The 12,716-nt window shown below is 37.9% G+C and overlaps 1 protein-coding gene across 2 annotated transcripts in view; it reads left to right on the top strand.

Annotated features, from left to right (window-relative positions):
• The window catches only part of znf106a (zinc finger protein 106a), a 29,882-nt gene extending 19,003 nt beyond the window's left edge, over window positions 1-10,879 (top strand). For both annotated transcript variants that reach the window (XM_016543604.1, XM_016543598.1), the window contains 13 exons: window positions 2,006-2,272; window positions 2,360-3,077; window positions 4,600-4,643; window positions 5,396-5,538; window positions 5,668-5,802; window positions 6,867-6,983; window positions 7,097-7,288; window positions 7,545-7,607; window positions 7,707-7,826; window positions 9,733-9,804; window positions 9,932-10,003; window positions 10,086-10,232; window positions 10,388-10,879. In XM_016543604.1, coding sequence (XP_016399090.1) covers window positions 2,006-2,272; window positions 2,360-3,077; window positions 4,600-4,643; window positions 5,396-5,538; window positions 5,668-5,802; window positions 6,867-6,983; window positions 7,097-7,288; window positions 7,545-7,607; window positions 7,707-7,826; window positions 9,733-9,804; window positions 9,932-10,003; window positions 10,086-10,232; window positions 10,388-10,444 — 2,147 coding nt within the window. In that variant the 3' untranslated portion in view covers window positions 10,445-10,879. The remainder of the gene's footprint in view (window positions 1-2,005; window positions 2,273-2,359; window positions 3,078-4,599; window positions 4,644-5,395; window positions 5,539-5,667; window positions 5,803-6,866; window positions 6,984-7,096; window positions 7,289-7,544; window positions 7,608-7,706; window positions 7,827-9,732; window positions 9,805-9,931; window positions 10,004-10,085; window positions 10,233-10,387) is intronic.
• The last annotated feature ends 1,837 nt before the right edge of the window (window positions 10,880-12,716 follow it).

The raw sequence follows: 12,716 nt of genomic DNA, 5'->3' as shown, positions 1-12,716 counted from the left end.
TTGGCAGTGACATAAATTTTGTGTTTTGCAAAATTTGCTACTTAAGCTGTTGTGGGGTTCATTCACATTGTTTCTACAAGTATTGGCAGTGACATAATCTAGAAACAATGTGTCAAAGTGTCAGTGTGTCAACGATAAGTCATTAGACATTAGCATATTTGCCATTGATATATGTGATAGAGTGAAATGTCACTAACTTGTCCTGACAGTATTTGTAAAAGACTTAAGTATTTTTTTCCACAAACATTTTATACAGTTGATTATAGAGCTGAATGATAAAATGCATATTTAACATTATCATGTAGTCATCAGGTGCATCTCAATAAATTAGAATGTCGTGGAAAAGTTCATTTATTTCAGTAATTCAACTCAAATTGTGAAACTCGTTTATTAAATAAATTCAATGCACACAGATTGAAGTAGTTTAAGTCTTTGGTTCTTTTAATTGTGATGATTTTGGCTCACATTTAACAAAAACCCACCTATTCACTATCTCAACAAATTAGAATACTTCATAAGACCAATAAAAAAACATTTTTAGTGAATTGTTGGCCTTCTGGAAAGTATGTTCATTTACTGTACATGTACTCAATACTTGGTAGGGGCTCTTTTTGCTTTAATTACTGCCTCAATTCGGCGTGGCGTGGAGGTGATCAGTTTGTGGCACTGCTGAGGTGGTATGGAAGCCCAGGTTTCTTTGACAGTGGCCTTCAGCTCATCTGCATTTTTTTGGTCTCTTGTTTCTCATTTTCCTCTTGACAATAGCCCATAGATTCTCTATGGGGTTCAGGTCTGGTGAGTTTGCTGGCCAGTCAAGCACACCAACACCATGGTCATTTAACCAACTTTTGGTGCTTTTGGCAGTGTGGGCAGGTGCCAAATCCTGCTGGAAAATGAAATCAGCATCTTCAGAAAGCTGGTCAGCAGAAGGAAGCATGAAGTGCTCCAAAATTTCTTGGTAAACGGGTGCAGTGACGTTGGTTTTCAAAAAACACAATGGACCAACACCAGCAGATGACATTGCACCCCAAATCATCACAGACTGTGGAAACTTAACACTGGACTTCAAGCAACTTGGGCTATGAGCTTCTCCACCCTTCCTCCAGACTCTAGGACCTTGGTTTCCAAATGAAATACAAAACTTGCTCTCATCTGAAAAGAGGACTTTGGACCACTGGGCAACAGTCCAGTTCTTCTTCTCCTTAGCCCAGGTAAGACACCTCTGATGTTGTCTGTGGTTCAGGAGTGGCTTAACAAGAGGAATACGACAACTGTAGTCAAATTCCTTGACACGTCTGTGTGTGGTGGCTCTTGATGCCTTGACCCCAGCCTCAGTCCATTCCTTGTGAAGTTCACTCAGATTCTTGAATCGATTTTGCTTGACAATCTTCATATGGCTGTGGTTCTCTCGGTTGGTTGTGCATCTTTTTCTTCCACACTTTTTCCTTCCACTCAACTTTCTGTTAACATGCTTGGATACAGCACTCTGTGAACAGCCAGTTTCTTTGGCAATGAATGTTTGTGGCTTACCTTCCTTGTGAAGGGTGTCAATGATTGTCTTCTGGACAACTGTCAGATCAGCAGTCTTCCCCATGATTGTGTAGCCTAGTGAACCAAACTGAGACCATTTTGAAGGCTCAGGAAATCTTTGCAGGTGTTTTGAGTTGATTAGCTGATTGGCATTTCACCATATTCTAATTTGTTGAGATAGTGTATTGGTGGGTTTTTGTTAAATGTGATCAAAATCATCACAATTAAAAGAACCAAAGACTTAAACTACTTCAGTCTGTGTGCATTGAATTTATTTAATACACGAGTTTCACAATTTGAGTTGAATTACTGAAATAAATGAACTTTCCACGACATTCTAATTTATTGAGATGCACCTGTATGAGGTATGACAGTAAGTACTTACATGTACCAAATCTAAACCAAATCAAGTTTTATGAAAAGCTTATTTGTTACTGATAATAAAATATATATGGACATCAAAATTCTTTTTCAGGTGAATTTGAGTCAAAAGAAAAAGAGAGGAACAGTGAGGACATCTTAACTTCTTCATCAACCCAGGTTTCTCAGATCACGGCCAACCCTGTTCACCCAGCAACAGCTGCTCACTCATCCTCTTTAACCTCCTCACTGCCTGTTACCATCAAACAGGAGCCCATCTCTCAATGTAACCTCATTCCTGAGCCTAACCTTGTCAAAAGCCCCCTCCCAGCACCTCAAAGTACCGCACCTGTCCAAACTTTGTTTGCAACCTGTCAAACAGGTAGGTTCCAATCAATAAATTTCAGCTCAGAGGTTGCTATTGCTAGCAGTACTGAATTATAGAATGTTTATTCCTCATTTAAAACAGATACTACCTTCAGCAGTAAGATGGAGGCTTCACAAGACGCCACAAGCATGGCTTTGACAGCAGCTTCCTCAGTTCACAGATTACAGCCATCACCCGTCAAAGAAATTCATCCAAATTCGAGCTCTCAAGAGGGGTTAGCCAACCTGTCTTCCTCACTAATGTCTGCAACCCTCTCTCCTAAGCCACTGTCTCCCTCTAACCACCTAGAAACTAATCCAGTTAAGCGTGTTCGAAAGCTAAAGAAGAGAAAGTGTCTTAATAAAGCAAAGTTGAACGAGCAGCCTGAAATCAGCGAATCTGAGCTTGACGCAGAGCAGCCCGCTAACCGACCTACCCGCAAGTGCCGACCTCATCGGCGATCCAGCAGCACGAACGTCTCACCCCCCACACCAGAAGAGAAAGATGAAAATGAAGAGATGGTGGTGACCGAAGCATCAAAGGCGCAACCACAGGGAACCAAGCTAGCAACACCACCACCAATGAATGAGCGTCACTCTGATTCATCTGAACTGGAGATGGTGGAGCTTCCCCAACCTGATATTGACATTGTCAATCTAGATTCTTCAGACCCAGAAGAGATGCCTGAAAAGAAGGCCAAGGAGTCAGCCACTGCATACACAACAGACCATGCCGTCAAGGACCCTCAAAATCTTGCCTGCAATGAGGTCACCTCCACTAGTGAAATTGATACTAGCAGTATAGTCAAGGCTTGTGAAAGGTATGTCTCGTGGTTTGAACTGGGATTTTCTAAACATTCTTAATATATTAGGCGCGTCCAATCCTGTGCCTGCATAATTTAGCTCCAACCTGACATAGCACACTGCCCTAGAGATTTCTCATAATCCTGAAGACCTTGATTAGTTGGTTCAGCTGTGGTAATTAGTACCAGATCTAAACTTTGCAGGATAGTGACCCTCCAGGAGCAGGATCGAACACCCGTCTCTTATAGCAATGATAGTAAGCTTGTGAAGTACAAAGGGATCTTTTGAAATTTGACCTCTATATGAATGCATCAGATTTGGACCAAACTGAGATAAGTTCAATTTGAACGACAGTTTATTTTAAGGCCGCAGTGTACTAGGGTTGGGCGATGTCTACAAAATTGGCATCAGACGATGTCTACAGTGAAACATCGCGATGGACGATGACATCGGGGGGCAAGGGGGAGTTAGGGGGTGTGCCCGAAGCATGAATCCGTATTCAGAAAGGCACGGAAAACAAATAACGATTGCTAACGGTTGCCTGTTAAATTACAGTACCTACATAAAATGTAACTTACCACATAAACAGAGTAAGGAAGAGATGACTGAGGACAATGGCAAATGATTTGCAAAATGTTTGGTTAGTACTGCCTCTAACAGAGTATGTGGGATTGTGAAAGTGAAACTAAAACGCAATCATGCATTCAAAAGCAGCTTCAATGCCAGGCATAATAGCGGCTCCCTGATGCCCGCAATTTATATACAGTATAATTGCCCAATGATATAACTGCGAGAGAAAATATTGAAATATATATTTTCCTCCCATCTCGTATTTATTCCCTTTAGGGGTTCCGTAGTAGTACACGTCATTTTCTTTCTGAACACGTTATTGGGATGCGGCGGATTGCGGGGGGTATGAGGGGTGGGGGGGGGATCACGATCTCCTCAACATCGTGATGTCTATCAGTCATCGGCGATGGACGATGGCATCGTCTATCAGCCCAACCCTACAGTGTACGTAGCTTACGCACTGTGAATACAAAACAACATTTTATGTCACTAATGTATAATATTGACTTTATTAATAGTAATAATAAAAAGATTTAATACTGTATTTTTCTAGTGCTTTGGGTTCCAAAAACAGTGTGATTAGAAAGTGAACTAGATCACAATGAAAAATGCTAATCAAACTAGCTGTAGTTAGGACTTGAGTGTGGGAACACCATAATAGTTTGTGAACAAACAAGGGATTTCCAAAAAGTGTTTTTAATCTGTAAGATCTCTAAGGTTAGTAAGCATTCTGAAAGATGAAAGGTAATGTTCATCAAGCATTTGGCTGTTGGGCTTTGAAAATACAGCAGTTTGTGGTGGACGAGTGTACACAGACATAACAGATACAGCTTGTTTAATGTCATGTTCACTTACAGATGGTCTGGCTTGGTGTTTTTTTTGGCCTTCTGGCACCTTGACTCTTTCTGATAATGGTCATTGAAGTTAGTCAGTATTGAAAAATCTCTCTCTTTTTTTTTTTTGTTACAGTGAAGTAAAATCAGCCTCAGTGTTGGAGTCCAAGGTGCCTTCAGGTATGTGATGTGTTCAAAAACATACATGGAAGCTGTTGCAAATGTACCACTGCCTCGGCAGTATCATGCCTTAAACATCAGATGATCATGATATGTCATGTGCGAATCACTTACTATTTCATTTATTTTTTAACTAGTAGCAGTGAGTACATTTCAATTCGTCTTGTTCTGTGCTCAGTGCAGTCGTAGCAGAACGACCAAATTAGAATACTCACACGATCAGCATACAGAAATAGTTCGTCAAGTCCCCAAATTACTTTTTAAGTGCAAGGTATTCTTAGTGCCTGTTAGTTTTATACTTAACCTGTGCCTCTGAGAGTGACTGCCGGGATGACGACCCTGAGAATTGTTCTCGGGAACTCCATTAGATGACTAAAATTAAACATATTGGCACTGTCACGTTAACTCACTTTCCCAAAGGTTGGGTTAAAAAAGTAAACACTGATTATGATCAGTTTTGATGATCAGTCCTAATGTTGCATTGTTGTAGCGACTTAAATCCAAAGTATATTTCAGTTTTGACACTAAATGCTTAGCGAATGTCTGCAGCTGAACACGTAGCCTTTCAAAGTATACTTTGTTTGAAAGATCATGACATTTTTATCAAAGGAAACTTTACCCACAGGTTTGTATTGTTTTCTGTTTGTTGCGTAACAGCACATACATTATCTAGACACACATCTATTACACAGTGTTAATGTTTCACTCAATAACTGATATGTTGGTGTGTGTGTGTGTGTGTGTTTTATCAGCTATATCAGATCCTGGGGAGGAGGAGGTGCCAACAGAAGGGGAGTTTGAAGGCCATCAAGAGGCTGTGAATGGAATGCAGATCCATAACGGACTGCTGTACACTTGCTCAGGGGACCGCACTATACGCGCTTTCAACCTGATAGTAAGACTTTGTAGAAATTGTCTGAAACTTGTAGTTCAGTAAAAGCATTTCAACATGAAAATTGATATATATCTATGAATGTAGCTCGCATACAGGTTTCTCTAAGAAGTCTCTGTATTGTTGTTACAGAGCCGGAAGTGTATGGCGGTGTTTGAAGGTCACAGCAGTAAAGTGAATTGTCTGTTGGTGTCATGTGGAGGAGGCCTGCAACAACGCCTGTATTCGGGATCAAGTGACCAGACCATCCGCTGTTACAACCTCAAAGTACTTTGATTCACACCACTTTTAAAATAGTCCACCCAAAAATGAAAACCGTCATCATTTAGTCACGTTGATGTTGTTTGCAACTTTTTTTCTTCAATAGAACATGAACGTTTTCAGATACACAAGGGTGCACTTTACCATTCAGCAAAGTAGAGCGTGATTAGCATTGTCAAAAAGAATACCATAACGTTTTATACACTAGATCTGTGTGAGGAACAAACTGATATTTAAAGGAATAATTCACTTACAATGACATTTTTGTCACCAATTAATAGTTCCAAACTCAAATGGCATTATTTCATCAGTGGAACACCAAATGCAAACTTAAGAGTTCTCTTCCATATATTGAAAGTGAGTTCTAGTACCAAAAAGCACCATAAAAGCTGATGAAAGTATAAGAAGTAGAATTGATAAAAGTAGGAAAAATTTATTATTTAATAAATATTGAATGATTGAAATTAAAATGTATTATCTAATAATTATCAAATGGTTAAATTAAGATTTAAGTAGTTATTTATTTGAAAACCTTGCCAAAAACTGTGGACACCATTCACTTTGTGCATGAAAAAGCATGAATAGATTGGACATCAGTGTTATTTTAGTATTATTTATATACTTTTATAGTATTTTGAATTAGATTTATTTATAGATTTCTGGATTTCAGTATAATTTTAGTTTATTAGATTATTTTTGTAGTATTTTAATTTGGCATTTTACATTTACATTAAAAAAAATAAAAATACAATTTTGCCTACATTTATAATAAAAGCTACAACAAGTTTGTTTTTAATCCAATATTCATGTTTTATCTGGTCTTTATTTTATTTACTATTAAAAAACTATTTTTTAAAATAGTTTTAGTTAACAAAAACAACATTTTTGGATATCCTGCATAACTTCTTTTTTTGTTTCTTGGAAAAAAGTAATTAACGTAGATTTCAATAATAAAGTCATTGATGACAGAATGACATTTTTTTGACAGAAATTCTATTTTTAGTGTTTTCTTTATATTGTTTTTTTATAATAATGAGAATATTACTAGTATTTCTGTTTGTTTTTCCCAGACAACAGAGTGTGTGGAACAGCTGTCTCTCCCAGATCGAGTGCTTTGTCTTCATAATCGTTGGAAAATTCTCTATGCCGGTCTGGCCAATGGCTCTGTGATCACCTTCAGTCTTAGGGTATGAATCAGAATTCAAGGTTCGGGTTAAATTTAGCAAAGATAAGCTGAGAGCATATTGAGTCCTCTGTTCCTTGATCGTGGGGTGATCAATATTTCTCTCATCTCCTGTAGAACAATAAGCAGCTGGATGTGTTTGAGTGCCACGGCCCGCGGGCTGTAAGTTGCCTGGCGACGGCTCAGGAAGGGGCTCGCCGTATTCTGCTGGTCGGCTCTTATGACACCACCATCAGTGTTAGAGATGCTAAGAGTGGCCTGTTGCTGCGAACGCTGGAGGGCCACAGCAAAACTGTGCTCTGCATGAAGGTTTGTGTCTGATCACACTTTTCCTAATGAAAATGCAGTCATTCAAAACATGCTTTTGCATTCTATTTGAAGCTTGACAGCCCCAGTCCTCATTCAATTTCATTATATTAAAAAGAGTAGCCAGGATATACTTTAAAAAGTACTATTTTGTGCTGCACATAAGAAATAAATTAAAAAAGAACAACATGAGGGAGAGTAAAGATTTTTTTTAAATCAAGTAACACACTCAAAGTTTTTATTTGTTTCTTCTCTGCAGGTAGTGAATGATTTGGTGTTCAGTGGCTCGAGTGACCAGTCTGTACATGCACATAATGTACATGTGAGTACCTGATGCGCAGTGTTTCTCATTTCTCATTGAGACGCGGGAACAAAGTGTCTTGTTTACATCTAATTCACTTCTTTGTCTCTGGATCTCCAGACAGGAGAACTGGTGAGGATTTATAAGGGTCATAGTCATGCCGTCACTGTGGTGGCCATACTGGGAAAGGTGATGGTCACTGCTTGCCTGGACAAACTGGTCCGTGTGTACGAGCTCCAGGTAGAAATGACACATTCACATTCCACATACCTTTAACTAGTGGCTTGGCCATAGGCAAATATTACAAAGCTTGTCAAGAAATGTCCCCACCATGTCCAGCCAAAATCACGAAAAAAAATTTTTTTTAATATATATAAATTTAAGTGTAATGGTGTGTTCACACCAGACGCGAATGTAATTATTCGCGCGAGTAGATTGCATACAAAGTCAACGCAAAGACGCGAATAGAGGCAAATTCGCGCCGGGCGATGCGTTTGCCGCAAACACACAGTCTTCCTTGCAAGTTCAAAAATTTCAACTCGAGTGGAAAATCCGCATGACGCATTCTCATGCAAGCCAATCAGCGAAGAGCTTCTTGACACGTCCAGTTGAATCAGACAATGGAAGAGAGCATTATTGTTGCCGTCTGTTATTATATAGGTCTGGAGCATAGAAAACAATTAAAATCAGTTGTAGTGGTAGTTGTATTTTATTAGCACGGCTACAGAGATGCTGCTATCAATAATAAAAATAATAGTAATATCAGTGTATATATACAGTAGTAAAATGTAACACACACATTAATACAGGATCCTAACGTTATTCATCCTCCTCTGGATGGTGCTGTGAACCCAGAAACGTCGGTGTTTGGATTTCCATCGTATTTGGGACTTTTTGACAACAGGTACAAAACAGCGATTGTAGTTATCTCCACCATGGTTGATCACGCTATGTTTTTATTCGCGCGAGTGACACGAAAAACATCCCGTGAGTAATCTAGAGCGAGTGACGCGATGCGCATATTCGCTTCAAGTCTGGTGTGAACACACCATAAGATTATAAAATGGATAGTTCCGGTCCTTAATTCTGATTGGTTGAGCCGTGTTCAAAGCTGTTGTAAATTACACTACAAACATACACCTTTGTTTACTTCTGTGTGTTGCTCGGCAACCACTTTGTTGGAACCACAACTGTTTCTGAGGAGCTACATTTTTTTGGTGGAAGAATACCGTGAAGCCGTGGTTTACAGTGAATTTATAACAGCTAAGGGGGTTTTAGGCACTCCGCTTCGCTTATTGCTTTAATTTAGAACCATTAAAGTTTTTTGTTATTTTCAGGGCAATTAAACATATTTTACCCCTTTTCTCAATACTTTAAAGCATCCTGACATTTTCTTTTTTTTTCTTTTCTTTTTTTTTTTATTGACGTTACTTTTATTATTCTCATTATTTTCAGTAATTACCTTAGCACATTATTTTTACAGCATTACAGTAAATCGGTACTGTTCAATGTTATTGTTAACGAAGATTAAAACTATTACAAATGGTTTACATGAATTGAAATAAAACTTAAATAGAATATAAATATTAGTTGAAAAAACCTCAACTTGAAAAACTTATAAAAACGTATTTGCTGATCATTTCCAAGGCAACATTTCTAAAAAGTTGAAGTACTAAAGTTACTAAAACCGAAATAAAAAATAAAGCTAAATAAAAAGATAAAAACAAAAAAAAGACAAAATAACATCAAATTAAAAAAACTAAATGAAAACTAAAAATACAAAAATAAAAGCTAATTCAAAATATTAATATTAATAAATAATATATTATGTAATACTAAAATAACAATGGTATTATTAAACTATATTTTTATTACAATCATGACATATTACTTATATGCTGTATGAATACTTTAAAGTTTAAAAATTACGTTATGGTAACGAATGTAAACAATTTTTTTTTTTTTTACGTTGTTAATGAAAATTTGTGGCATCAAATACTTCATTGTCATAATGTAAAAAATATCACTGGTCCATTTTCTTGATTTGGATTCACTCACACACTAGTTGGACTGTATTACAGTGATATTGTTGTGTGCTTGTTGTAACCTGTCTCTGTGATATTGACTAACTCTGTGGTGTTTCCAGTCTCATGACAGACTTCAAGTATATGGTGGACATTCAGACATGGTGATGTGTATGGTCATCCACAAGAGCATGGTGAGCGCATCTACTTAACACCCTATTGGGATCCGGATTCCAGAAACTTTTTATAAAGATTTACAAGCATTAATTATTGCAGTAAATGCTTTTAAAAATGAGGCTGGTGGTGGTTTGTCTGTTGCAGATCTACACAGGCTGCTATGATGGGAGCGTGAGAGCTGTCAGATTGAACCTGATTCAGAACTACCGCTGCTGGGTAAGAAACTGAGGTCATGACATGTGCCAGAGACTCAGGTATAATGTACAGCGGTTAACATGTGTTGCGTGCCTCTTCACAGTGGTACGGTTGTACGCTAATCTTTGGCGTGATGGAGCACCTGCAGCAGCACCTGCTGAACGACCACACCAGCCCAGCACAGCAAACATTCAAATGCCGCTGGAGGAACTGCGACACCTTCTTCACAACCCGCAACGGCTCCAAACAGGTACGGCAGCTTTCCGACACTCTTAATGCAGGTAAAAGTAGTCACTTCCACACATGAAAACTGAAGTTGTACCGCAAAAGGGAATTTATATATTTTGCTGCGTGTACCACAATTGGTGCAGTGTTACACAAATGACGTGACTCTTGTCTTTGTAGGCAGTACACTGTCACATGCAGAAACATGCTGAGGACGACAGTAAAATGGAGCCATGAGGGGCCAAAGCAATTTCACAGACATAGTTTCCTCTTTTCCCATATTGGGAATGTCTCATTCAGCCCTCACCAGAGGAGCCCTGTTCATGAGCATATTTTTATATAAACCATCAGATACCAACAACTGCCACTTAGAGGATTCTGATGCCACAGTTTAAACTGTGATGGTTGATTTTAATCTTTGAGAAATCGGTTTTATGTAAAAAAAAGAAAAGTGCTACTGTAATTTCAAACAAAAATAAGAACATTTCTCTATTAAGTGGATTTGATTTGTTGGTATTTTGATGAGAGGAAATCTTTTACATGCGACTCCTCTCTGAAGTGTGAAATATGCTCAATTCTTTTATACTGACGTGGCATTGCTCTGATACTCTCCTGGAAGGGATTGATTTCTGTATCAGACGCTTCTCCAAGTCTCTCATCTGATCATACACTGTATCGACAGTGTGAACAAGACAAGGTCATTTTATTTTCCTTTTTTTCTATAGTCAAGAAGTTTTTTTTCTTTTCTTTTTCTTCACAGCATTTTGTGGCGTTCGTGCCGATGAGATTTGTAGTTTTCTGCAAGTCCGGGAGGTTCCTCACACAGGAAAGTACCTATATTTTGCAGTGTAAGAATGAAAGTTGTAGGGGTGATGAGCAGGGGGAGGTGTGTTTGTGCAGTTACTAAGAGTAATAGCACTATCCTATGTCTGTTGAAATAGAACATTTTACTACCCCTGAAGTGTTGTATTTTTAACTATATATGGTCACTGAAGTTTTTTTTCCATTTATATTATATCATAATGGATAAAGATACAGCTTGTTTTTCCACCCAGTCATAACCTTTGAAATGTGTCTCAGCTCTTTTGCTGTAGTTGTGTGTGTTGCTGAGGGAAGATTTGCAGCCAACCTCTAAACTGGTATTCCCAAGTTTCTCACACTTGTTAATTTCAAATACTGTTAAAGTCTTTATAGACATTTTGTACACAAATGCTATTGAAACAAATGGAATAAAAAAGATTCACTGTGCTACTGTGTGCATTTCTTTTATCCTAAGGGGAAATTTGGTGTCATGGAGGTTATGTTCCAGTGTAGTACTTCACTTGAGACTTTTCATGAAAAGGCTACAAATAGTGTCCCATTACTTTTTAAAGCAATAAAGACGACTTCTTAGAAAACAATTAGATATGTTAAAGTGTTATCTTACTAAAATAGTACAAAACATCTCTTTTACATATTTTACTGTTGACTTAATTTGCCGGCATGCAACCGTTACTCATGTTATTGAAAAATAATCAAACTAATATTTTCTTGAATTTATAGAATATATAGGTTTAATGTTTATTTCTAGAATATAAAATCACCTAACAGGGTATTAAATACTGAGACCCAAATTTTGTAACGGGGCTGAAAAAACCAAATCAGATATAAAATAATTGGTGAAATACAAACTTTTACAGCCCCTTTGTTGAAAAATAATTTTAAAAAATCAACATGCATTTATTTATTAGGGGTTCAAGCACGTTAGGGGTTCAAGCACGCAGTGCTGAAACCCTATTGTAATTGTTAGGATTTTTATTTTTTTTATTATTATTATTATTCTTCTCCCCTAAAACTGATCGTGCAGAACAAACTGTAAGGCCTAGAGACTTGAAACTTGGCCAGATCGTAGAGCTCAATTTGGGGAGAACCTATCAAAGTCTTGCCCCAATCGGCCAAAGGGGGGCGCTACAGCGCAAAAAAACTACAATTTCAGACATTTTTGGCCCTAACTCGTGCACCTTTTGTCGTAGACTCAAAAATTTTACATCATTGCGATCCTTGGGTCAACACGAACAAAAGTGGAGCAAGATAGATTTTCTCTACGACGCACGGTTTTGCCGTAAAATTGACCTATATCCCAAATCTACTTTTGCGAACTAGTCCTAGGTTTTTCGCCTGATCGGAACCAAACCACTGCAAAAATATTCGGAGGACATTGAATATCAATAATTATCAAAAAAAAGTTGAAATTTCGATTTTTGTGCGAAACAGTTCGCCAAAAAGCGTCTATGCTAACGTTAGCCAAATATTATTTGAAGCATAACTCTTGAACGGAATGAGATATCTTCACCAAACTCAGTACACATATGTATGAGCTCAATCTTTGGTCAAATAAAAAAAATTGCGCAGCTCTGCCACTTGGGGGCGCTATAAGACAGAAAAAACGTATAAATGGCTATAACTAGGCAACCGTTGGTCCGATCGACTTGAAAATTGATATGCAGTGTCTTTGTCCAAAGTGGCACAA

Source organism: Sinocyclocheilus rhinocerous, unplaced genomic scaffold, assembly GCF_001515625.1.
Source record: "Sinocyclocheilus rhinocerous isolate Xijiao unplaced genomic scaffold, SAMN03320098_v1.1 scaffold1635, whole genome shotgun sequence".
NCBI lineage: Eukaryota > Metazoa > Chordata > Actinopteri > Cypriniformes > Cyprinidae > Sinocyclocheilus > Sinocyclocheilus rhinocerous.
Note: the sequence above shows the minus strand (reverse complement) of the source record. Positions and strands in the feature narration are given on the sequence as shown.